The sequence below is a fragment of the Neocloeon triangulifer genome, unplaced genomic scaffold, assembly GCF_031216515.1.
Source record: "Neocloeon triangulifer isolate White Clay Creek 2 clone unplaced genomic scaffold, ASM3121651v1 ptg000014l, whole genome shotgun sequence".
Taxonomy (NCBI): domain Eukaryota; kingdom Metazoa; phylum Arthropoda; class Insecta; order Ephemeroptera; family Baetidae; genus Neocloeon; species Neocloeon triangulifer.
The window spans coordinates 18,337,503-18,363,805 of record NW_026775556.1 but is presented as its reverse complement, the minus strand read 5'-3'; the positions used below and the strand labels follow the sequence as shown (position 1 = coordinate 18,363,805).

Below are 26,303 nucleotides of genomic sequence, written 5' to 3'. Positions count from 1 at the left end.
TGCTGCTCCCACGGGCTGTTGATTATTAGGTGGCGACAAACTTGTTTTGGGCCGCCGACGTCGCCAGGAGAGCGCCCGGAAAGAACTCAACGTGTAAACAGAGCAGACACGTGTGTGGCCGAACAACCTGCTGCCAAACCGAAATCGGGGCAACAAATTTCACGGCTGAGCGGCCCGCGCGCCAAATCGCAACAGGCAGGTGTCTCGAGAGCTCGACCTCGCTGCCGGCGCGTGCATGGGCACCCCCCATTCATGTTTTCCTCTCTCCGATGCACACACTTCTCGGAAGCTCTACGTCCTGGTTTTTCCCTCGAACACACGCAAAAATTATCTTGCTGGCCAGGCTAAATGCAGAAAGGGGTTGTTTTCCCCGCTATTTATAAGGCGAAGCGGGCACTTATATTGCGCAGTTCTTGAGACAATTTATTTTATGGTGAAAATTTAAATTTATTTGCATAAATAAAAAATCATCATTTAACTTGTAATTATTTATCAATAAGAGCGTTTTGAGTTTGATTAATATTAAAAAATTTAAATTTTGAAAGTTACAATATGCAATAAATCTCATATTAATTATATGTTAAAGAAAATAAAGAAAAAGAAACGCAATTCCAATTTCCAAATAGAAAAAAAAAATTATTTTGTTGATTACGGTTTGTTAAAACTTTTCCGAGTGCAATATAATACAACGGCAAAGGAAGGAAATGCTGAATGCACATATAAATGAGTTAATAATTGAGTGAACAATTAACATTTAATTCATAGAATTTGAAAATAAAATTTAATTAACGATTACATATTTTGGATATTTCTTAAATAATTAGCAAGATTTACAGTAAAAAAAATAAATATTAACTCTCAATCATAGTAATTATCAATAATATAATCTTTTATCTTGAAAGTATATGCTATGATTCAGGAAAAAATAATGAATTAACAAAAAACAAATTATTTACATTCTGCTAAATTTTCAATTTGTTCCCACCCAGTCACTTCTGAGAAGTAAAACACTAAAAACAGACCTTGAGGTTACATAAATCTTTTTTAATTCATATTATTTATTAATAATTATTATTATTCGTGAATTTATTTTTAGGGCAACTTTGTATTGATTTTAAGTTGTACTGTTCATTTGCATTAATCCCTCTTGACATCACTTCAGCAAATCTGTGCCGCGGCTGCAGTGTCGTGGGCGGCACTTTCGTTTGAAGCGACCAGACAATTAGAGCCCATTTGAATTCAGCCTGCAGATCTCACGGTTGCGGCGGCGAAGCACCCAGGCCTAGTATACTTCTCTACAATAGCTGCCAATTGTCTGCATTTTTATTTGTCCAGACAGACAATAAAAATTATTATTTTTTATTTTGAATCGAACCTTGAAGCGCCGGTCAATAAAAAGATAATGTTTGAAACAAGAACAAGAAATTTTATATTTTATTTGTGTCAATTTGAGTCTGCTTTAAAAAGTCTAAATTGAACAAATTAGCACAGCCAGACAAGTAAGGATAATACAAATTCCGTTAGTATTTTTTTTTTAAATCATTGTTGTTGTTATGATAAAATTTCATTGTTAAATATAAAAAGAAAAAAATTTTTCCTATGAATGTTTGTATTTAAAATTTCAATGATAAAATTTGTATTATTGTTGTTTATTTTTAACAAATTTTAAATCAAATGAGAAGATAAATAATTGACTGTGTGTTTATTGCTTAGTACAATATTTTTCCTAAAAGAAAAAGAAAATTTTTCTTTTAAATATTTACAAATTGCAAATATTTGCGTAGAAAAAAACAGAAATTTTATTCACCCTCGTCTTATCCTTATTACACGGAGTTCTATTTACAAATAATCCAAAGGGGGATGCCCTCGCATTTTGACGATCACTTGGCGAAAGGACACGCTAGCTATTATAGTCCACACACTCACTCACGACATGAGCAGGTTTGAATTGCGCCTCGTTGACCCTTGACCGCGCGAGGCGCCTATATTTATTTACTCCCAGCCGCAGATCGCACGCGACGCGACCTGCATTTCAGATTAATCGAGGAAACACGCGCGACGCCTCCGCCGATCAGCAGCGCCCTGTTTGTAAAACAGACGCACACACGCACTGCCACGGCTAGTGTTTACGAGATGAATCAGAAAATCACGTTGCAGCAACACGAGGCGTCCGCGCCAATAATAACACAATCGCGACGGCTCTTTGTACTTTTGCACAACTTTCTCGACCACGACTTATCATTATTTATCAATGAAGCGCGGCTGTCAAGCATGGGAGTGGTCGTCTACCAATTTAATGCTTTAACTTTTTTCTAAATATTATCATTTTAATTAAAAATAAATAAATTCTCTTTGATTCGAAATAAGAAATCATAAAATTGAAATTTTTTTGCCAATCTCAAATTGCATTGAATTTAATCAGTTGTATGCTTTTAACGGATTTTAATGAACGATTTACAGCTTTTTATTTATATAAATAAAAATATTATTATTATTATTATATTATTATTATTCTCTTCTTCTAAAATTTAAGAAAACAATAGCACAAGTTGTCACATTGTTTTTATTATTTTTTTTAATTCCAGAAACATTCTAAAAATAATCTTAACTCAGGCTTTTAATATAATTTCTTATTTTTAGACACTGGTAGACTGTATGGGAAAAGTATGGAGAAGTATTATTGTATTTTTATTTTTTTGCTGATTTTTTATACATCAACTGTTACTTTTGCAAAAAAGTACAACTTTTAACATGAAATTGGAAAATAGTTATATATTTTATTACTTAAATTTTCCTCGCTTCATCCTGAAAAATACAATAATTGATCTATAATGAAATAAGAGCGGCTTTAGCGCCTGCAATTTTGCGAGGTATGCAACTGGCACGACTTGACGTCAGGAGTATAGAGAAAGGAGATAATGTACGTGTCTGAAAACTCTGAAAAATGTAGTACAACAACAAATGTAGTATGTACATAATAATGTACAACGTTGGGTCTCCTGAGGACTGAGCAAGCGCATTCACGCCGCATTCCAAAATAGCAAGCGACGCTTAGCTTTCCTGTTCAATCTGTTCATGCATTCGTGCAGTTTTGGTGAATCACCAATAATGTCAGCTGTGTAACAAATCTCTGTGTCTTAGAATTTTCACAAGGAGATTGGAGATTTAAGTCCTCGTGGTTGGTAAGGTTTATGAAATTAATTGATTTATTTTAGCATATTGATTAGGATGTGTATTTGTTCTTGTTCATTCAACCTTCGTCGCAAAGTATCTCTATTCTCTATGTAATTTTACGCCTATTTGCCTTTTTTAACGCACAAAACTTCAGGCATTGTGGGAAATTTAATGTGAGGCGTTGGTTTGAAAGTTTGCAATTTAAAAAAAGTTTTAAACCACTCAATAATGCAAGATGCAAGGCAAATTTTGATATTTAGAAAATTTTGAAACATCTTTTACACAAAAACATGCATTATAATGCATAAGATTTTGTAGGAATTAGAATTTCCTTCGCAGCCTTGCTTCCGTGATATTTTTATCCATTTTTGTTCATGCCACGTTTTCAAAAAATTTTCAGGGTCGGCTGCGAGTTGGATGGAAAGAGCACTTGGCTACATAAGTAATTCCTACCTGCTGTGGATTATCAAAGTCTTGCGGTTTCTGAAACAGATTCTTTTTGCCCTGCCGGGTCAATTTATTTCCTACATCAAAAACTCAACTCCAATCTACCCTCAATCAATGATGTCTGCTGAAGATGTGGGGGAGAAAAAGGGGCAGCAAGATTACGAAAAGGTATTTTGTCTCTAGCATTTTTACTTTTAACAATGATTTTTTTTTAACAAACATTTTGCATTCTATTTTTTATTTTTAGCTCCAGCAGTCGTTGGTCTCTCTTTTTAAACCAACCTTGACGAGTGGCTACGAACTAGCCAGCCTGATTCGTTGGAAGAGTTGCAAAGCCACTGGCAATGCCCTAAAAAATAATGACTTTAGAGTTTTGATTGAGGTTATTGATGAGGTGCGATAATACTTTCCAATCGTGGCTTCGTTTTTTATTTTAAAATAAATTTTAGAAATTTCTAATTTTTATTTTCTCCTGCAGTCCAATAACAAAACGAAGAGAATGTTTTTGGAAACAGCAATTCCTGTCATGGAGGATGGTGTGCTGATGACAAAAAAAACCAACATGCTTGGAAGATTTTCTTCCTGTAAAGATGCCCTTGTCTTATCAAGGCAGGAAATTTTCAACCTTCTATCCTGCTGCTTCTTCTGCTGTTTTCCAGAGAGTGGTGACAATAATAAAGCGGAACTGCTCAATTTCTCTCAGTAAAAAATAATTTTCATCTTCATGTCATCAAGATTACAAACTTATTTTGGCAGGCTGTTTGAAAAAAATTATCTATCTAGAGGTGAGGCACAGAAAGAGAAGATTAAGTGTTTGATGGCTTACTTTTGCATGGCTGCAAAATTCTACTGCAATGAAGGTTTGTTTTGAGTATATTACATAATTTAAATTTTAAAATTCTTATTTCAGTCATGGCAGAGATTGTGAGCCTGAAGAGAAATGTTGTGTTGAGAGCTCCAGATTGGTCATCCTCTGAGAAACAAATCATTCCTCTGGAGGTAACATACAGTGACACCGCAATGATGGCATCTATGTGCAAGGTGGATTTTGCCAACAAGTGAGTTTTTACTTCAATCAAATAACCTAAGAAGCTATGTGGTGAAATGTAATTATTGTAAAAAAAATCACATAGGCGCATTGGTGGAGGAGTTCTTGGCTCGGGCACATTGCAAGAGGAAATCATGTTCATCACCTGTCCTGAGCTCATCATTGCTAGATTTTTCTCTTCAAAAATGGAGGAAAACGAGGCCATTGTCATTACTGGTGTTCGCCAATATTCTAATTATGATGGATATGCCGAGGATTTCAAGTTCAAGGGAGTTATTTCTTTGGACAGCAGTTCTGACTTTCCTATGCAAATTGTGGCAATGGATGCTTTGGACTTCACTCATAAGCCACCCTACCACCAATACTCCAAAGAATGTGTTCATAGAGAGCTGCTCAAGGCCTATACTGCTTTTAGTGCTATTGGTTCGGAGGAAATTGCCTCTGGAAACTGGGGTGGCGGCTGTTTCAAGGTAATTGATTATTTGTTATTAATTTTCAATTTCATTAATTAAAAATTTTAAAATGAAAGAATAAATTATATAAATTTGCATCTCATAATTTTGTAGGGTGATCCTGTTTTGAAAGCCAAAATTCAGATGATTGCTGCCTCCGAGGCTGGTAAAAAGGTCCACTTCAATTCCTTCAAAAATCAGGAAGTGCAAAATGATGTGTCAAGACTAGTATATAATGTGCGCAAAGATACAGTCGGTAAGCACTCATGAGTCGATGTGTTCATATATTATTGTATGTTTGTGGTTGATTTTTTTTTTAACATTTTTTTAGCTGATGAATACCACAGTCTGGTCGAATACTACCTTGCAAAGGCTCGCTCAGCTTTAGAATCATCGATGTCATCATACAAAGGACCTGACAAAGGACCAGATAGAAAATATTACAAGAAGCATAGCCTTGACTCTAATAGCCATACAAGTGGATCCTATAACTGGTGATTTTTGGGCCATAAAATGCACTGAAACTAAAAAGCATCCAAATACTCCATTTTTGTTTTTTTGCTGTTAGGTGCAAGGTGAGGCAATTCATATTTTTTTGTTGCATCAATGAACACCCTTTATTGGTCTGTTTCCACCTTGTCCTATTACAATAATGTTCATGGTCACATCTCCGTTGAAATTTCCATCATTTAATTGTTTTTTCAGCGATCGTGCTCTTCTTAAATCTAAAATGTTTAGGGGGGCTCGTTAAAAAAGTCACTAGCTTTGATGTGATTTCTGTTAGCTTCCTTTATTTCAATGGATGATTGTCCAGTACCACAGAAATAAAAAAAAATCCCATTATATGATTTCGGCCAAGGTTTTCTGCATGATGGCTGTTGGCGCAAGAGAAGAAATTTATTTTACACCAATAAGACACAGAGGTTTTGCATTTTATTTTTCAATATATGGACTTTGCAGACAGATTTAATCAACGTAGAAAGGAATAAATAATAAAAAATTTCTATGCCTTAATGCCCAAATTGTGTTATTTTGTGAAGCATAGCTAGGTCTATAGAAACGCCTGCATTTTTGGGAGGTATGCAACTGGCACAACCTGAAGAATGGGGAATGCATTTGAGGAGCGGGTAGCGGGTGTAGTGGTGGAGTAGGCAATGGAGCAGGCGCATCAAATTTCGCTTTGCAAGCAATGCTTCAGTTGTACATATGAGTCGTGCTAGCTTTTTGCAGAATTTGGTGAATTACTCAGCCGCGCTGAGCGCTGACGACCCTCCTTGTGATAAGTATTTATTAATTACTATGTATCTCTTGTTTATTTTCTTTAATAATTATTTTTATTTTCACACCAAGTTTAATTGAGCACCAGCTGCCTACTGGCATATAAATTCATTACATTTTTTAGACACCTCAAAATAGTGCAAGGTTTTGTTAATCATTAGAATTACTCAAGCATTAGTGTCAATAGATGATTTATGTTTTGTAAAGTCCTTCAATTTCTGGCTCTTTTTTTAATGGAAAACATTGTTCAGCATTATTGAAAGTTATAACAATTTTAATTAAACTTAAAATAAAAATATGTATAGATAATATTATGTACATACATCTAATACAAAATATGTGTTTTCTTTCAGCTTTATTTTAAGATCCTCATAATGACCTTGCATTTTACAAATTCCTGCTTGAGATTTTAACATATTTTTGCAGCTTTCTACATATTTAATATCGATTTGAAGGAAAAGACTAGGGCCGGGAGAACGTGTTTGTTGGTTGCCTTTGGATTTTTAGGCTCTTGTCGAAAAATATCTCGCCCTGGGTCAAATTGGTGCGTACCTTGCACACTCGGCTCCGGTGCTCGTCATGTTTGGAGACGGGCAGCAGCAAGATTACAAAAAGGTACGTTATTTGATCATTGCCACTTTATTTTAATTTTTATCCTTTGCTCAGCTTCAGGAAACTCTGGTCAGAAGTTCCGACCCTGCTGTCAAAAATGGTCATGACCTGGTCAACCTGATTCGCTTCAAGAGTAGCAAAGCCAATAGTAGCTCTATGTGGAGCAAAAACCTTGATCTTTTGGTTGAAGTCGCCAACAAGGTAAAATTTTTAATATCATGATTTGCAAAGATTTTCTTCAATTATCATTTTAAAATAGCTAACAGGTGCAGAGAAAACGCGATTTTTTGGTGGTACAATTCCACTCATGAAGGAGGGAGTTGATTTTGCCAAAAGCACCAATCTGGTTGGAAAGTTCACCACTAACAAAGACCACGTCACTTTTTCTCGGCAAGAAATTTTCAACCTCTTGTCCTGCTGCTTCTTCTGCTGCTTTCCTGAGAGTAAAGGCAAAGACAAACTTCTCAATTTTTCCACGTAAGAACAGAATTGTTTAAATTTTGTCAAAACTTCTTACAATATTATGATAGAAAAGTTATTTATAATTTTTTGCAGCCTATTTGAAAAGAGAGATAATTGGAAGAGTGATTCTGTGCAAAAGGAGAAAATCAAATGCCTGCTTAATTACTTTAATTTAGCCTCTCAGTACTATCGTGAAGATGGTAACATATTTTATATTTCAAACCAAAATTTCATACCTTGTGATCACCGATCAACTGTGATTAATGTATGGTGTATGTGATTAAAAAACAATATTTTTAGTCATGAAGGAGACCGTGAATCTGACAAGAAGCATCGTAAGGCAGGATCCGGATTGGTCAAATTCAAAAATACCTACTGTGTCCCCACAATTGATTTTAAGTGGAATTGCTGTAGGCGTACCAGCTAGTGGCATGTGCAGGGTGGATTTTGCCAACAAGTACGAGATTTTTATTTTATAATACACTTATAAATTCTAGTAATTTTTATTTAATATATTATAAAATATTATTTAGACGCATTGGAGGAGGAGTTCTTGCTACTGGCTCATTGCAGGAGGAGATCATGTTCATCACATGCCCTGAGCTCATCATTGCCAGGTTTTTTTCATCTGAAATGAAGGACAACGAGGCAATCTTTGTCTCAGGATTGCGCCAGTACTCGTTGCACCAGGGTTACGCTGAAAGTTTCAAGTGCACAGGCTTCCTGGATTTGCGCAGCCCTGAAAGCTTCTGTCACAGAGTTGTGGCCATGGATGCACTAGATTTTAGCAACCAGCCATCGTGGTATCAGTATGAGAAACACAATGTGGACCGAGAGCTGCGCAAGGCGTATGCTGCGTTCAGTGCTGTGGACGTAATGCCTATTTTATCAGGAAACTGGGGCGGAGGCTGTTTCCAGGTATTATTGCCTTTTTAAATTGTATTTTATATTGCATTAAATTTAGAACTGGAGATTTATCAGGATGTGAATTTTGGGCAGTCACAAGACTTCCAGAGGCCCTAGTAAAAGTGCAAACAGTATTAGTTTTATTACAATTTTCATATTTTTTTTCCTTTATTTATTGGTGAATTTTGTTGCTTAAATGGAATTTAAAAAAAAAATTGTTTTTAATTTACTTAAACTGAAAAATCATCTCATTTTATCAAAAACTTTTTCTCTCATAAATGATCGAACACAATTTTATAGGGTGATCCTGTTCTCAAGGCCAAAATTCAAATGCTTGCTGCTTCCGAGGCTGGGAAAATAATTCATTACGATTGCTTCGGCAAGACTGAGATTCAAAATGCGGTTTTGTTAAATGTCAACTGCAATCGCAAAGAGACTGTTGGTAATCTTTGTAAAGCTTTCTTTAAAATTTTATATTAAATTTATGTTCATTGAATATAATCTCTAGGTGAAGAATACTTGAGTCTGCTAGAGTACTGCAAAGATGCCGATGCCAAGCAGAAAGCCGATTTTGGCAACAAACAAAACAGGAACAAGAAAAGAAATCAAAACGGCATGTTAAAATAATTCTATTGTGAGCTGTTGATGAGTATTTTTTGGTTTTTTGATTCTAATTTTGCTATAGTTAGCTAATTATTTAGATGCTGTGTATTAGTTGACTATAGGATTAAAAATGAAGGAAAAATCGTTTCTTGGTCCATTTCCACCTCGTTTTATTACAATGTCACTTACAAACATTCATGGCCAAGTGCCACATTTCAGTTAGAATATAAATTTCTCTGCCATCTTTTCATTGTTTTCAGCGTTTTAAAAGTATAGATTGTGGGGGAACATGCTGTATGTTCTTTATAATTCATTTCAAGGGTTCGAAAAATACCTAAAAAAGTTCAGGGGGGCAAAAATGAGAATCGCGTGCTTGCCATCTCTGTCGGCCTCCTTAATTTCAATATAAGCGGATTGTCTCGTACCACGGCGATAATTTCACAAATTTTTCTATTCGATTTCGGCCCAGGATTTTAGCATGATGGCGCTAGCGAAAAATTGATTTTACACCATTTAGACACAGAGGGGTTGCTTTGCGTTAGTCTCACAAACAAACATAGCTGCTGCCTCTAACATAAACATCGTTGGCAAACATGTTGCCGACCGTCTCCAAGCAATTATCAAGGTCCGCCGACAACACAATTGACACTAATTGTAATTACACCGAGTTTTATCTCTAAACACTCAGATCGTCCCTCCTTTTGCTGCTGGGGTGATTTTGTTCCCCTGTTATAACTTAATTTGGCTTTCGAAAGTGCGCAGGTGGTCTAGTTTATTTTTTTCTGCTAAATTTTAAAATATTTTTTCATTTGTTAAATTGAGACCACCAGTAAGAAGGAAACGAAACTTGTAAGGACAGGGTTCACATCCAGCAATTTTAGCGTGAGTGACGTTTAACACAGAATACGTAGCTGCTGAGGGTCTGCTTTTGTTTTTTACACCACATCAAAACTCTTTTACAACACTCTGCTCCTCTACCAAACATAGTCCTCAAGTGTGTACCTCTTTCTCTCGTGATCAATGTCCCATTCTTATGTACAGTGGTTGTTGAATGAAAACAGGTGGGTGGAAAATTTTTATCGGTGGGGTGGTTTCTTCAAAAAAATATATGCTCTTCATATATACTTCTGTTATAATACTCTGCATCTTTAGATATTTCTTTTGTTAAAAACAACATTTAGTGTGAGGCAGTTTTTACTTCTTTTTAAGTCTCGATGGAAACGAATTTTTAATTTCTCAACATCAGGGACACCATCACGGGAATTGATTAATGCAACATCCACAGAGCAATTACGTGTATCTAGCCAGCGTTGCCTATCTTTAAAATCTACTCCACTGAACTACTTTTTCTCACAGAACATCTCGTTTTGTTGATTGTTTTGGACCATCTTCTTTTCGTAAATGCAGTGAAATCAATCAAAAATGCAAACTGAGGACATCAATTTTCAATTCATTGTTACTTTTTGTTTTGTATGAAAATAAAATAGAATAATTGCACATCTGAGGAATGTTCTGTGTTGTTGAGTATGTTAAGTAAAGCATTATCACTTTTCTCTGAATGATAGCGTTAATTTCACAACATGAATCCATTTATAGAATACTTTTATATCATTATATTATTTCCATATGCAACCTCTACTCTCTGTCAACATAGAAAAATATTTATCCTTTCTCTTTCATCGTAATTTGCTTTATCCGTAGACATAAAAAATTTCTGCGGTTGCGCGTGAGTCACATAAATTTTTGTTCTGATAATTGTTTCTTCGCACATATGCTCGCTAAATAATTCATTTTTCTCACAAGGCACAATAATTTAACATCAATATAATTTTATCTCTCTCTTGCTATTCAGAAATCATCTCGTCGAGTAAGTCTATGTTGATCGTAGCATGATTCGCAGCCGTTCAAGTGTGCAAAAAGGTCTCATATAAAATGCAACAACCGCGTTTCGAGTAGAACTGATTGTCCGTGGGATTCTTTGCTCCGAAGAGGCGCGTTAAATTGTGACCAAAAAGTAAAAAGCAAAGATTTAAAAAATTTGAACCTAGCACAGTAGATGCCGAATGACTAGTCGTAGAAAGTGAGTGAAAAATTAGGAGTAACTAACGAATAATCTGCACTAGGATTTTGTCTCGTTGGCCTGCAGGGCAGCCATGAAGTTGTCGTAGTCTGGGTCTCGGTGCGCCCGCTGCTCGTTGATTTGCTGCTCGCTCAGTTTGGCCAGTCTTGCCTGCACAATCTTTAGGTGCCGCAGAATGTACTCTTCGTGCGGCGCCAGATGCAGGGTGTGACGCAGGCAAGCCTCGGCACGCACCAAATTTCCACGCTCAACATAAACGACGCACAAGTTGTGCAGACCCTGGACGTTATTGGGTTCGATCTGCAGAATCCTCTTGTAACACTATGGAAATTAAATAATTAATTTTAATATTTTTCTTTTACTATATTTATTATATCAAATTTTCATTTAAAAAAATAATAATAATTAATATTATAAAATAAATAATATGCCTTAATAATTTGTTCCATTTTGTAAATATAAATTAGAAAATAAAATAAAATTATCTCAATAATTTGAAAAATTGAATTGAATTTGTCACTCGTTCTTTAAAATTTCTATAAAATTATTATATTTTATAAAAAAATTTGTTATTATTGAAAAATTATTTTTCACAAATTTTTAATTACTAGATGTACAATTTTCATTCATACCAATTCTGCAGCATCGATGTCCTTGATAAAGTTGATGTAGATGTCACCAAGCAATATGAGCCCTTTGGTGTGATCGGGGTGGTGTTTGACCAGCTGGTTGAGGAAAGGCGCCGCTTCCAGAGGCCGATGGTCATCGGCCAGAAGCAGTGCCAGGTTGAAAAGCGCTGAGCGGAAGTCCTCCCTCAGCGCAATGGCCCTCCTAAACCAGTACTCAGCACCGGCGATGTCGTTGTCATCCATGGCTAGCATGCCGAGGTTGAAATAAACACGCTCGTTGTGGCCGGACTCCTTGGTCAGCAGCTTAAGCAGCCGCTCCCTGGCCAACTGCCTGAATTCAGGTCTGGCCAACTCTTGCAGGAGGATGGCCGAGTTCATCAGGGCTTGCTCGTGGTCAGGGTCAACCTCAAGAGCTTTGTCCAGGTAGGCTAAGGCTTGAGACGACTTGCCCTGCTCGATGAAGACAACACCAAGCTGAAAGAAAATAAATTAAATTTGTTTAAAAATTGCATGATAATTTTTCACCACTATGAAAGTGATTTTGTAGCAATTGATTATTAAAAATATTTGGTATGAATGATTTTATAAAATGGTAAAATAAATCAACTCACGTTGTAATAAATATCTGGGTTGTTGCTGTCGTAGAAAAGTGCTCTTTCATAAACCTCCTGCGCCTCTTTTGTTCTGCAGCAATAAATTTATTTATTAAATTTTTGTCTCTCACTTTTAAATCAAATTTTTAACCTGTTGAGTTTTAGGAGTACGTCTCCCCTGTTAATGTACGCCTGCGTGTAGTCGGCTCGCATGCTGATGGCCTGCCTATACAGCATGTCTGCCTCTTCCAGTCTCGTCTCATTCTTTGCAATCAGATTCGCCAAATTCAGGAACACATTCAGGTGGTTTGGCGCTATTCTCGCCTGGTACGACTCTCCAGGCTTTGCTTTCGGCAACAGTTCTTTTGCTTTCAAGTACGCATCTTCAGCCTCTTTGTACATTTTAAGGTGGTTCAAGGTCCTGCCAACGTTGATGTGTGCTCCTATGTCATCCTCCTGAACCCTGTTGATTACATATTATTTGAGAAAATGAAAAAAAAAGGTAAATTAATAAGATCATGCAAAAATTGGAAGTTTAATTGATTGATCCAGAATTGAAGGGTTGAATTGTGGAAAAATTATAACATGTGTTCTTAAAACTCACCTGACAGCAGTTTGGAAGAAACCAAGTGCCTCCCCGAAGCGGCCCTGGCCTTCAAGGGCATGTCCCACATTATTGTACAGTTTGGCATTGCGGTGATTGACCTTGAGGCCAGAGCTGAAGATGGTGTACTCGTCCTGCCAGTCCTGGTTGCGCAGGTAAGTCTTGCAGCCATGGGTGAGGACCAGAAGCCCCAACATGAACCAGGCAAACTTTTTCAGTCTTGCTTGTGACGCAAGTTGTGACCAGCCGTAGCCGACCAGCATGCAGAAGCCCATCGAGGGCATGTATAAAATGCGCTCGGCCACCACAAAGCCGACCGGGAAAAACAGGTTCGATGCAGGCAGGAAGGGCAAGACCATGAAGGCAAGGCTCTGTTGAAAAATTTAATAAAAATTAGTTTATAGTTTTATTTACTAAAATAAATTAGAAAATTTTTTATTCATGAATATAATTTGAGAAAAATAATCAAACAATAACTAACCATGACAAGGGCAGTCGCTTGCTGTTGATTTTCCGAAGTCACGGCAACGTAGGTGAGCATGATGAGGAAGAGGTACGCGGCCACGGTGGCCACATTCCTTGGATCGTTGATATTTGCGACCAGGGGGATGGTGCCCATAGTCCAGTCACAGCACAGGTCACACGGCAGCAACAGCAGACCTAGGTTCACGCTCAGCAAGTAGTTATACGTGAGATGACGGGCAGGTGTGCTTGCGGCCGACGCTGGGTTGTCGAACCTGAAGTAAATCATGATAATTTTTTATAATGTTTGAGAGGCAGGTTAAAATCAAACCTTGTAAAAACGGGAAGACGAGCACCCATGATTTGGACTCTGAGCGCCAGCAGGGCAATCGCCGAGCCCACAAGGGCTGCTAGTCTTTTACTGGTCTCCACTGACCACGGCAGAGGGGTGTTTTTGCCTTCCAGGGTGGCTTTTAATGTGTGTATTAAGTCTTGTAGACGAACCTGAAAGATTTAAATAAATTTTTGTTAATATTTTTGGAGTATTAAAAATATAAATTAATAGATCGGGCTTCTTCCCCAATGCAGAAATTGTTTTTCATTGAAAAACAAATGGCTCTTGGATTTGTACTTGAATTTGTTAGTTTGAGATGTAAATTTTTCATCTTAAAATGTGTGTGTGTGTGTGTGTGTTTTTTAATTTTGGTGATTTTTTTTCTATTTTTTTTTTGCTCATGAAATAGGATCGCAGGCGGTTTGAGCCATTTATTTTTGAAAAAAAAAAAAAAAAAAAACAATTTCTGCAACGAGGAAAAAGCTCGATTTCTTCATTTCCATGATCATCTCCTTGAGTGTCGACTTCTTCAAACAAATTTAAAAAAAGCTGATATGAATACAATTCTTATTTTGACTCACTTTTTGCACAACGAAGAGTTCATAGACAAAGCAAATGCCAATGATGGTGATGCCCTGCTCCTTGCAAAGCATGGCCGTGGCCACGCACAGCAAGGCCAACACAAGCGACCGCCACCTCGTGTGTCGCCTGTTTTTGGTGGCCTGCGTGTAGAACATGAAGGCGGCGATGAAAAATACTGATGAAAGGGTCTCCGCTCGACCTACAACGCCCGTCACCTGAATCAGATAAAAGGATTAATTTAAATTTAATGTGCTTTAAGAAAAAAACTCACCGCTTCAGTGTGGATGGGGTGAACTGCAAATAGCAAAGCTGACACGAAACTTGCCAGTTCGGATAAAAATGTGGCACACATTCTGAAAGTGAATTTTATTCGAACAATTATAAAATCTTCTAACTCCAAAGGTTAAGTTTTTACCGGAAGTACATGAAGCAGACAAGGCAGTGGAGGAGCATGTTGACCAGATGGTATCCTAAGGGCTCGAGCTGGTGCAGCATGTAATTGAGTCGGAAGGACAAGACGCACAGAGGCCTGTAGGATTTGTGGCTTTGCTCCTGAAAATTATTAAGAAAAAAAAATTGTTTAGAAAATAAGTTTTTTTTTATTATATTATAATTAAAATAATAAAAATGGTTAACTTTGACAGTATTTTTAAAATATTTTTTTCACATGATGGCTCATTTTTTTTTATATAAAAAAGACATCATTTTTTGGTGATACTGTTTCTTTGAAAGTTTCTAGGTTCAACTTTATTGACTTTTCAATAGTGAATTTTTTATTTGCAAATGCCCTGGGGGTGTACCTTGTGCATGGGTGTGCCCCAAAAGTCGTTGCGGAAGATGTTGGCGAGGGGTGTGTGGGGGCGGAGGTCCCTGTTGTCCTTGATGGCGCTGACGTCGTCAAAGACGAAGCTGCACTGCAGGCAATTCAAGTAGCAGGCCACGCAGGCGGCCACCACGACGGCGGCCAGCAAGTGGCCTCCCTCGCCACCCACGCCCATTCTGTCAACACGAACAAGACAAATGATTAAAAATAGAATTATTGACGAATAAAAAAAGCATCATTTAAAAACAGACTAAAATAAAAATATTGAAATGAGAGTCGAATTTATACAGGAAAATTAGAATTACTTAAAAAAATTTATATGTATACATTTTTAAAGGGTTGAGAATTTCAACACTCAATTTTCAAAATTATTTGTCAAACTCGATACGCGTCTCAAAGCCATCTGCCTCTCTAGGGGAAACCAGTTCTGTGCGCGTATATTTATGCACGTCTGATACGTATATTTTGGAAAAGTGGCAACAAATTTAATAAATCGCCTTGAGGGTGCGACGAGATTGGCGCTCGGCAGCTCGCTGTACCGACTTTGCATACACACGAGTTATTCGCATTACGCGCGCGAGGCGGCTACACTATGGGCTACATCTCGGCAGCGACGACGAGGCATCTTGTTTGCTCTTTATGCAAAACACGAGAGAACTGGAATTCAATTTGGAGCACATCCAAGTACACTCCGGTCGCGCGTTTCCAGCGCCTGATTGACTCACCACTCGACTCCTCGAGACAAAAATAGAGCGTGGAAATTGCCAATTCGCAAACGGCCCGAATTTTTGTCAAAACACCAACGCAAATCGTTTCTGCAGATTAAACTTTGACGTTCGAGCAAGTTTGATAAAAGTTTTGTGTAATCCATTAAATTCAGTACTTCCAGCAAAGTAAATTACATAAATAAACTTGTAAAACTTGTCCGTTTCTTCGTAAATTGCGAATGTCTACAGATTTGAATTAAAATTATCTTTGGGAAATTTAATTGATAAATGCACACTAATTTAAGAAAGCCATTCTTCAAATTATGTAATATGGTGAAATATCACAATAATTTTTGTTTCATCAATTAAAATCAATTGAATTGAATAAAAAATTTAATAAAGAATTGGAAAAAAATATGGATGAAATAATGAATTTTTTACTGCAATTTTTTTATTTCAATTAATATTATATTTTTAGCACTTGATCCTTAAAAAAAATGGGATTCAATTACAAATGGTAAAAAATCTGACTGAAACCTGCCGATGTAACGGTTCTTTATGATTCCATGTAAGACTTATTAATTATGTATGTGAACTTTTTTAACTGATGCGGGGACAAGCTTATTTATTTTTTTTTCCAAAAGGATAACAAATTATTAAATACAAATCATTTAAAAATTGCTTAAGCATTTCCAAAGATCATTCGCAAAGCAGCTAATTCAGAAAAAAATAACATTGCAAAAATTGTCCTTCCGCAAATAATTTGCAAATTTGCCAAAGCGGCGGGAAATTATAATATAATTTTCCGTCTCCACGAAAATATGCAAAAATTCCACAGTAATTCACGCAGCATAATTGTCATGAAAACGCATAAAATTCGTTTACACTTCCTGCTTCCGCTGACCCCTTTCCTGTTGGCCGGCAAATTAACTGTAAATTACCAGGGTTGCCAGACACTAATTGCTGCTCCTTTCCTTTCCCCGCCCCTGATGAATATTTAAGCACCGCGGAATATCTCGAGTGGCAACGTTTGGCCGCTCTAAATACGGACCCCAGCAGCCTCTCACCTTTCTATTTGGGCCGTCACCCTGCTGAAGAGGCCCCTGGCGCCCCTGGGCCTCATCATCCTGCGCCTAGGAGGGCGGCCACCCTGCTTTTGGTGCCACTTTCACCAGCTAGAAGCTCCGAGTGTTTTGCTCCGATCCGCAACCCCAGCTGGTTGCGCGATCGACAGCGGCGCCGTGTCGACTCCGCGGGCCCCACCGTCGGCCCCACCGCGTCGACGCCACGTTCAGGGGGTGCGTTGATCCCGCCGGCGTCAGATATTAGCGCAAAAAGCGGCCGAAATTGGTCAAATTCGCGAGAGTCGGCCGCAACCCGACCTCCATTTCTCTCACTGCGTCTGCGGTCACGTGACCACGGAAGTTGCCAACCCTGCCGCCAGGGGCGCTGCGGACACGATCGGAGAACGGTGTTCAGCTCTTGCATGGAGAGATGGTTCTTCCACTTTGGGCTGTCGAAGGGAGCGGACCGAAGCCTTCCAAAGATTAAAATAGGAATTTTGCAAATGATTATTTCAATCGTGATTTTAGATGAACCACATTACGATTTTACATATTTTTTAAATGAGCTGAGAAATTATTGTTATTAATTATTCTTCTCGGTCAATACATATTTAAAAATGGTAAAAAAAAGAGAAGAAAGATTTTACAACTAGCACAACTATGTACAATATGTAGTACATATTTGTTAAATGAGCGGAGAAATTAAATTTAAAAAAATTTGCATTAATTAATATAAGAACTTTTTTTGAACCACGATTATATAATTTTAAATGAAAATTGCCTGCCTACTAAATAAACGCATAAATGCAAATGAAGCCAAAACTTATCAGATTTTTTCCTCGCAGGGAAAAAACGACCCAGATTAACCGGAATTGCGACAATTTTGACGTGGCATCGAAATTAATTTCTTAATAGCTGCTGGGTTGCCATTTTTTATTTTATTTTTTATTATTCTCTGCTATGTGTGCTCCCGCGGCTGACATTGAAACCATCCCTCTATTGTTTGCTAACGTGGTGAACGCGCGGCTAAAAATTTAATGATAAATTTTAAACGCGCGCCAGAGAGAGAAAACGCGGCGCTGCCGGTTACGTGTATATTATTTATCATCCCCACGCGACTTGTAAAATATTCACAATGCATCCGCCAGCACTTTTTTGCCGAGCACGCGTTTGCACATTAATCTAACTTGACGAGCTGAATTTGCATTTTTGCCTCGAAATTCGGGCGCACGTCGATAATATTTAAAAAAAGAATGCAAATCGACCTCTTGTTGGAAACTTTCATTTTCCCTAACCAATTTCTCTCCAGCTGTTTAATAAAATCGCGGAGAGTAAATAAAAATATTATTTCGACGCGCAGCATCTGCCGCCCAGACGCTTTCTGTTGCAAAATTTAATATCTTTCTCTGTGAGTCTCCGGCAGAGCAGCGAAATTGAGACTCTCGTCTGCGGCACCTGTCATCCGGCTCTATTTTCAGCACCTTCGTTTTCTCCAGGCGTTATTATTTATTCACCATGAAGTGTGGTAGTTCTAGTCGTTAAATTCCGACTTTATTTCTGGTCTACTTTGATACTGAACCAAATTAGAATTTTAAATAAAATGGAAAGACATTCTAGAGTAGAGCGGTCATTTTTTATTTTCCCTGTTAAAGAAGATAAATGGCGCTTCTGTTATCGCTGCGTGTTTGAATATATATTCAGTTATATATAAAACGGATAATTTATTGTTTCCAAATGAAATCCACGTCCATCTGACAAAAACGTGACTTTGCTTGGCCCACGGAATCGATTTCCGTTGGGCAGACGAGCGTGAAATGACCGGCGAGAATTAATTTTATCAGAACATGCCAATAGTATATTTTTTTTATACCAAAGTATATAATGAGTTGACGCAAGTCACGGGGAGGATTGGATTTCGCGCTGTTGTCTTTGGTTGTCGTAAAAACAAACGGCATTGTTTTCCGTCCAATTAGGGCGCGCGGCGGAACGATCGTTCGGCGCCGACGAGCAAATATAAATTCGACACACAAAGATAATCCGCGCGCATTAGGCAAACACAAAACCAGATTTATCCACGCGATAAAATTTTAATCTGCCGGTTCGTCCGCCGTTATTGGAAATAAAACCAGCCAGCCGTTCATCGCCCAGCCAATGACCCCAGTTTCGCAACAAAGTAAAAAAATTGTTTCACACAGAGTAAAGCGAATTCTTCATTCAATTCATCGTTCTCCTTTGTTTGGCTCGGTAAAGCATTTTTCGAATTTTAAATATACATCGCGAGTGGGAGGGAAACTGTTTGGAATGGGAACAAAATTGCTTCCCATTGTTTAACCACAAATTTAATTTTGCACTCAAATTTTAACAAATTTTCCCCTAATTTTTTTTTCAATGGCGCTAGCTAAAATTAGATTTTATAAAAATTACATTTCTGGTGCTTTGTTTCCAAAGATTAATTTTTTTCACAAAGCTTTTTAGAGTGAAGTGGTGGAAAATCTGCACGAGTGCGCATTTTCGGGCAAACTTTATTGTAATCCAGTGACAACTTTCTTTTTGTTCTTTTCCTCCTCCGCTTTTCCTGCTCTCGTCTCTTGCACGCCTCGGTCTGCTATCCTTTCCCTTCCACCTGGAAGCCCTTCTTTCTTTCTCTCTCTCGGTGAAATTTGCGTGCGAAAAAGTGGCGCGTTCTCTTTCGCCCACTTTTTCACGGCGGCTGATTTTCTTTTCTTTCTCTATGTATTTCGGCCGGGTCGCTTCGGCGGCCGGGCTCAGGAGCAGAGCAGAGAGAGAAATGCTGCGTGCGAATTGGGAAAGTTTTTGGTGCTGGCCGGGGCTCGTCGGGGCGCCGTAGAGTGAGTGAGTCGTACATCCCCCTTAAAGTCGGACCTTTCATTAAACGGCGGGGCGAGAGCGCAACCGTTCTGCGGACCTGTTCCGCCAGACTCCCAACATGCATGGGTTTTGCTCTTTTTGGGGTTGGTGAGTGAAAAACCGGAAGGTCTTTTTCACCAAACGAGAACCAGTCAAATTTGGAAACTTCTTGTTCAAATTTTTGCCGCTTATAATTCGTTAATTTTTTATGGCATTTTTGTGCCATTCACATGTTTTTTTTTAGCCACTTCCGAGTTTATTTTTATTTTCCGGCAACACAGAAAAGTTATGTCCGCTGGGGAATCGCGCGTTTTTACGGCCATCCACAATGCCCAAATGAAAATTTACGACTGGAATCGAGTGCGGAAGTTGGGAAACAAAGCCCCAATCAGCCGCGCAACCGAACAATGGGTGTTTCTGCGGCGCTCTACGTCGAATTGATTACCGTTCCCGCAGAACAAAAAGACCAAAAAGAGACCGTTGAGGGTGCAAAGGAAGAAAGGGCGGATTGAACGGTAGTTTTTGCTCATTATCGGCCGGTGCGGAGAGCCGTCGCTTTCTCCGAGCGCCAATTACGCCGCTCTTTCACCGACCTCCATTTTATTCCTTCAGATCCAAAGAGAGTAATTACCTGTTGGGCAGTATTAGTCTCCGACGGCGGACGCGAACGGCTTCGCTCCAGGAGCACCGAGTTTCATGGCACACGCAAATTCTGGCCGCAATTTTTCACATCCAACACTCAAAAAAGCGCAGGGCGAAACTGGTTCCTGCTGTGTTACACGACAATAATCAAAGTCGCACTTCTTGATTCACTACTTTTTTTTAGCTGGCGCACTCGCTGCTGGACAATTCGATGAGAGCTCTCAACTGCAAGAGGACCTCGTCGTCCGGCAACTCTCCAGGATCTGACGGCAGTCGGAGCAGACCGCTTTTAAATCCACGTTCCGCAGAGAGGCATGCGCATGCGATGCCTGAAGAGAGGCATTCGATGGTGCCGCCGGTGAGTGAGCGACCGAGGCGAACAACCACTCGATCGGAGGCGGTTCGTCAAGAAATAGCTCCCAGAGAGAGAGAAAGCGGGCAAGGAAAATTTCCACCGCAAAAGCGTGTGTCTTTTCCAGAGGGAATTAATTAAAATCTGGTTCAGCGTAGTTGGTTTTGGAACGCCTGTCATTTGCACACCCACGCCCAATTTCCAAAGACTTAAACTGTGATAATCAAATGTTAGCTAAATAATGGATAAATTTTAGTGGCTTGCTTTTAATCTATTTCTATATAAATTCTATAATACAGAAAAAGGGGTAGAAAAATTGATGGGAAAATTGTATGAAAATAATTATTTGGATAATTTTATATAAATAATTAAAAAAATTGCTAGTTTTCTCTGTATTCATTTGTTTCATTTTTTATTTTTAATTTATGTCTTCAATATTCCATATTTGTTTGGTAAATATTGTAGACTTAAAAATTTAAGGGATTGAAATTTTTGTATATAATATGGCAAAATATTATTTTGCTAACATAGATCATACAACAAAGGGAAATGGAAATCTGAAAAAAAAAATCCAAATCGATGGTACTTCCATGATTTTTTTGAAGTATTTATTGTTTTAATATTGCGTCTAATAATTTATCAACTGTTGCATCTATTTACTATTAAAATGTAGCATTGTTCAGGACGTTGAAGTATATTTGTACTACTGTTTATAAAGATCCTCTTAATTATTAGAATAAATAGCTGGTGTGATAAATTATTATAGTAAAATAGAATAAGAAACAAATTTTCAGTTTGGACAGTTTTTGAGTTTATAAACTCACCGGCATGATCTGTGAATTGCTCTGTTAATAAATTAATTTGTAATTATTTTACAAAAACACTAAAACCGTCCAAATAGGGTTGTTAATTTCCCCCAAATTTACATTCAGCTTAATTAGATTTGAATCCGGAAAGCCCGAATTTTCGAGCAAAACTTGCACAATAAAGAAAGAATTCTCCCCTAAGCGCCTTGTTAATCATCCGCTCTCTTTGTTGTTTACCACTGTGGCCCGAAAAAGCCGTGCGCCCACCGCAGCACAAGCCCCAATTAAACGCATTCGGCGAGCGGCTGGACGAACTGCTGCTCTTAATTCCCGCAAATTAGCGACGACTTCCTGCTCGCTCGCTCTCCGCCGAAACGTCTAAATTGGCAATTAAAAGCGCGGCGCCGGCGAATGCGAATAACAAGCGGCGGCCTTGTCTGCGGCTCGCTAGGCATTCCGCCGGTCACACGTGTCGCGCGCGTTGCCTACTCGCCGCGACTCAAGGCGTTTCGCAGCCTCTGGATGTAATTACTCGGCGGCGGGGAAATTTCATTCCGCCCGCTGCGACAAAGGCAAGAAATTAATTAGGGTGCTTTCACTTGTCTTTCATAATTTTGATAGTTCATTTGACTCAAATTTCTATTTCTATTTGTGAGACTACTTTCTAAATTGATCAATACTCAATATAAATTAAACAAATTTAAAATTCTTGTTTAATTTATGACAATCTCAAATTAATAAAATTTAAGCTTCAAATCACCTTTAAATTACCCTTCTCGATGTAATGACATCTTTTTATAGCATTTACTCTGGTTTTTTACACTACAATATTTCTTTTGTAGTAAAAAAGATACAATGTAAGGTACAAATAGAAAGATTATTAAAAAAAACTGAATAGCCCTGTTACACAATGTCCTCCCTATATATTGACAAAAATCAAATGTCCGGTTGACGTCCTCTTCCACCGACCTTTCCTCTTTCAGATAAATTAGGTGCGACGTTACCCAGTGCCGCGTGCAGCTTTTTTGTATTTTTAGCGTGCGGTCGGACGCTGACTGTGTTTCGTTCGCATCCCCCGGGAGCGGAGGTCTGCCAGCTTCCGTCGTCTCTCGGCTCGTCTATCATGTATGTACAGTACGCACACGGCATTTTATTAATAATGCACCGTGTCTGACAAACATATCGCCGGACTGGCTGGCTGATCCGTCGCTTTTTGTCTCGTCAAAGCGGCAGGAGATTGGCCGACGTGCACGATATTGATAATCCCTTCGGGGACCGGCCAACTTCCGAGGTCTGTTGAGCACAAAAAAAAAGAAATAATACCGTCAGAAGGAAGTTCCGGGGGGAAAATCGGGAACAAATCACTGCCGAAGTTTCCAAATTAATCACTTTTTATCTGTAGAGGAAAAATATCAGCAAGGAAAATAATTTAAAAAAAGAAAATTATTAAATATCCTCAGCAAAGTTAAGAGATAAGCTTAAATCCTTTTGTCCATTTTTCTCTGGTTAATTGGAAATTTTCACAGCAAAATTACAAATCCTCAATAACGGAGATAACGTTTTAAATTTTTTATTAAATAAAATTTTGAAATTTAATGGTATCTTATTTTAGAATTATTAAAGGTAATACACGACACTAAACTCTCACGATATATATTTAAATAATTTGAAAATTATTAAATCTGATCATATGCCAAAATTATAAAATAATATCTACTCGCTAAGACGCGTTATAAGAAACTTTAGTTATTCCACAATGCGGATAAATTTTTAAACTCCCTTTGATAATTTCTTGTTGGGAAAGATTTGCAATAGAAAATTGGAGCGATTTTCAAGGGTGAACAACGTACTATAATATTTAAAATTCTCCAAAAAGCAACACCCTTGAGCGAAGAGCGTTTTGAAAATTGCTCCACTGTCGCTCGCGCTAATCGAGGGAAATTGCTGTTCGCTCGTTGGCAAGCAATCTTGAGGGAAAATCGCGCCGAGAAAGCGGCGGGCGATGAAAATAAATAAGATCGGAATCCAATATCAACATTCCCCCGTGCGCTCATCGCGCGTTTATGAAAATGACGACGACGAGTCGTGTGTGGCGCGCGCGGTGAATAATAAATAACGCACGCGGCGGGGAGCGAGGCCAAATCAAATCGGAAAACGAACTTGTTGCTTTCTTTGGAAATCGCGAGAAAGAGGCGAAGAAGGCAAATAATCGTCGGCGGAGCGCACTTAGCGTTCGTTGGATTATGTCTGCGGAGGCCTATTTACATGGGGCGCCGGCACTACGAGAGGCCCGAGCGCTCCCCAAGGAAATCAGGGCCACTGCTGCTGATAAATAGCAGCGAGAGAAGCACCAAGATCGATGCATCCTGGCCGAAAAAGTGCGAAAACAACGTGCAAAGTAATAAGTTGTCCCAGAGATTTACTCGTTTATTCAAAGTTAGCACTTCTGTTATAAATTTAAGTTTCTATTGTTGATTTGTCGTTCCCAAAATATATAAGCAAAAACAATTAATTGAAATTTATAATTCTGCTGTCTAAAAATAGCTTAAGTTATAAAAGATTCATTTTAATGTTTGCCTAGGTATTTTGTTTTTCAATTTTATGTTGCGTTTCCATTCTGGATGAAATTGTAATATTTTTTAATCCTCTTGTATAAAAGCCGATTTAACTTCTGTACCTCACCTTACAAAACAGAAGGCATCAACAGGCGAGCGAGACAACAATGCGTTGGTTTTAATTGGAAAGAAACTCATTTTCGAGGCGAGAGCAATTATTTTGGGTTTAATTTCGCCTCCGCCATTAAGCCGCAGCCGGTTGATGAGAAATTTACGCCGCGCCGAGCAATTCTGGACGAAAAATTATCTCCTTCTTAATGCTTTTCGCCTCGCTTGCTTGTTGCTCCCAACGGCAGTGCCGGATTTATTTTCTCCGAAATGAGCAGCGGATGCGATGGTGCAGCTGCTTTTTTGTCTCCCTCACGCCTTGTTGCCTTTCGGTGGCAAGAGATGCGCGGGAAATTGGGTTTCGCGCCGGAAAATTGTCACAATTTTCGGCCGGGATTGGAGCGGGCGGGCGGAATCGTCGCAAGATGGAAACCTGATATTTAGGGGGCGCACGCAACAGCAAAGGCGAGTTAGCGAGCAGGGGTGAAATGTGAAATTGCCCGCTTTTATTGCAGTCGAGGAAAGCGAAACTAGGCATTTTTATTTCTACCGTAAAACATGTCGCGAATAAAATTTATCGCTGTGAGCTCCAACCTTTGTTGATGATTCTGTCACACACGTGGAGAGAAAAAGGCATTCAGTTAGAATCAGCGCTAAAATTTGTGGGCCCATGGAATAACAATGGATAGAAAAGCTAAATCCAGGAAAATATAAAATAATTCCCTTCACCCTCATCCTTTGGTATGATTTTTTTAATTAATATTATTTGCTTGTGATTCCTTTAATATATTTTTTTTTACAATATGAAAAGGCTTATTTGTGTTAATCAATGTTAAACTGAAAATTTCATACAGCTCTTTGTTAGTTTACAATTCTGTTCTACGTAATAATGCTCTATGATTTGATAGCCTAAATAATTTGTATTTTAATTTCTGCTTCAATATAAATACTGGCAACGCAAGAATCAAGATTTACATGTAGTTTAACTTAACCTGACTAGTATTAGTATTCCAAATAAAGGTTTTTATTTAAATTTTTTTAATTTATTTTGTTTTAATAATTTGGAATAACAAAACTAAATTATAATTCTTTTATAATAAGAAATTGCAAAATAAATGCAATTTAATAATTAAAAATAATTTATATTAGATAATTGTAAAACATCTCAGGAAAATAATCTTATTTTCAACTAAAATATTTTTAAACTAATAAATTTGTACAATAATAAAAAAAAATTAGGTATATTAATAAAATAACCCTCTTGCGTTTTGACAATCTCTGCTGATTATGTTACATTATTATTCTTTTGACTAATTTTTCAATTTTCACATTTTTCCCATACACGTGAGAAAGAATTATACAATCATAAAATTAAATTTATTAAAAATTTCTACTAACAATACAATTCAGAATATTGAATTCCAAAAGTTAAAATTTTTTTATTTGATATTTTCATTTTTTTTGCCATTTGCACGATCACGATCACCGCACTCTTTCTCTACTGCACAGCCAACCCTATCTTTCTGTTAGGGTGCTGTGAGGGTTGTGCAGCAGTTGTGGTACCCGCGGGGCTTCCGACTGCACTTACATTGAAACGTACCTACCTTTCCGACTGACGAGGAGAGCGCGAGTTCTTGCACACGCGGCCCTTTACGACACGTCAAGTTGTCCTCGGTGCGGTTTCTGCGTGCGAATGTGCGTGTCGAGCTACGAGAGCTGCTGCAGCCCCCTCGTTGTTCGCTTGAAATATTGTTTGACGAGAGAGAACGAGCACAGAGAGCAGCTGCGAGGGAAGAAAAACAGAACAAGGGGCTTGAATACAAAAAACTATAGAAGTATGATAGGGATATTTTAATTAACAAAGAATTATAATATCCCATTCACAACATTGACAGATATGTTAAATCTGTTCCAATATTGGATTATTTTTAACCTCACATTTTTGCAGAGCATTAAATTTACTCGACATCTCCAGTATGAATAGAAAAGAAACTCATAATGGGTAGTATTAAAACCAGCTAAATATTATTGCATTTCTAAAACGTCGGAATGTTGATTTTGTTAAAAGAAATTATCAAATAAATATTTAAATAATTAAAAAAAGTAAAAAAA

At 38.0% G+C, this 26,303-nt stretch overlaps 2 protein-coding genes across 7 annotated transcripts; one reads left to right on the top strand and one right to left on the bottom strand.

The window, feature by feature from the left end:
* Window positions 1-3,024: 3,024 nt before the first annotated feature.
* On the top strand, window positions 3,025-9,141 carry LOC132199303 (uncharacterized). 5 transcript variants are annotated; one of them, XR_009442098.1, is made up of 10 exons: window positions 3,025-3,182; window positions 3,575-3,789; window positions 3,869-4,015; window positions 4,100-4,323; window positions 4,378-4,481; window positions 4,532-4,679; window positions 4,755-5,139; window positions 5,236-5,377; window positions 5,453-6,404; window positions 6,826-6,974. XR_009442098.1 is itself a non-coding variant. In XM_059623912.1 (9 exons), the coding sequence occupies exons 2-9, from the start codon at window positions 6,979-6,981 to the stop codon at window positions 9,004-9,006; spliced, it is 1,320 nt and encodes a 439-aa protein (XP_059479895.1). In that variant the 5' UTR covers window positions 5,616-6,404; window positions 6,855-6,978; the 3' UTR covers window positions 9,007-9,141. The 5 variants fall into 5 exon arrangements, 3 of the variants coding, with proteins under 3 accessions (XP_059479895.1, XP_059479896.1, XP_059479894.1); XR_009442099.1 differs by having other exon boundaries at window positions 3,038-3,178; XM_059623912.1 differs by lacking the exons at window positions 3,025-3,182; window positions 3,575-3,789; window positions 3,869-4,015; ... (3 more) ...; window positions 4,755-5,139; window positions 5,236-5,377 and adding exons at window positions 7,066-7,212; window positions 7,271-7,488; window positions 7,567-7,673; ... (2 more) ...; window positions 8,680-8,830; window positions 8,888-9,141 and having other exon boundaries at window positions 5,616-6,404; window positions 6,855-7,014.
* A 656-nt stretch (window positions 9,142-9,797) lies between these two features.
* Window positions 9,798-20,626, bottom strand: LOC132199302 (protein O-mannosyl-transferase Tmtc3). 2 transcript variants are annotated; one of them, XM_059623910.1, is made up of 12 exons: window positions 20,360-20,626; window positions 15,067-15,265; window positions 14,682-14,818; window positions 14,538-14,619; window positions 14,266-14,481; window positions 13,682-13,854; window positions 13,370-13,625; window positions 12,889-13,259; window positions 12,436-12,747; window positions 12,303-12,375; window positions 11,695-12,165; window positions 9,798-11,383 (listed from the first exon to the last, which is right to left on the bottom strand). In XM_059623910.1, the coding sequence occupies exons 2-12, from the start codon at window positions 15,262-15,264 to the stop codon at window positions 11,102-11,104; spliced, it is 2,571 nt and encodes an 856-aa protein (XP_059479893.1). In that variant the 5' UTR covers window position 15,265; window positions 20,360-20,626; the 3' UTR covers window positions 9,798-11,101. The 2 variants fall into 2 exon arrangements, with proteins under 2 accessions (XP_059479893.1, XP_059479892.1); XM_059623909.1 differs by lacking the exon at window positions 20,360-20,626 and adding an exon at window positions 16,864-17,203.
* Window positions 20,627-26,303: the final 5,677 nt, after the last annotated feature.

Excerpts from the sequence above, each read along its gene's own strand:
- LOC132199303 (XM_059623912.1), top strand. The coding sequence starts at position 6,979 with ATGTTTGGAGACGGGCAGCAGCAAGATTACAAAAAG. Across the intron at positions 7,015-7,065 it reads AGCAGCAAGATTACAAAAAG|CTTCAGGAAACTCTGGTCAG; the intron begins GTACGTTATTTG and ends TCCTTTGCTCAG. Across the intron at positions 7,931-8,006 it reads AGGGTGGATTTTGCCAACAA|ACGCATTGGAGGAGGAGTTC; the intron begins GTACGAGATTTT and ends AATATTATTTAG.
- LOC132199302 (XM_059623909.1), bottom strand. The coding sequence starts at position 16,922 with ATGATGAGGCCCAGGGGCGCCAGGGGCCTCTTCAGCAGGGTGACGGCC. Across the intron at positions 13,260-13,369 it reads AAGCGACTGCCCTTGTCATG|AGCCTTGCCTTCATGGTCTT; the intron begins GTTAGTTATTGT and ends ATTTTTCAACAG. Across the intron at positions 11,384-11,694 it reads ACATCGATGCTGCAGAATTG|TGTTACAAGAGGATTCTGCA; the intron begins GTATGAATGAAA and ends TAATTTCCATAG.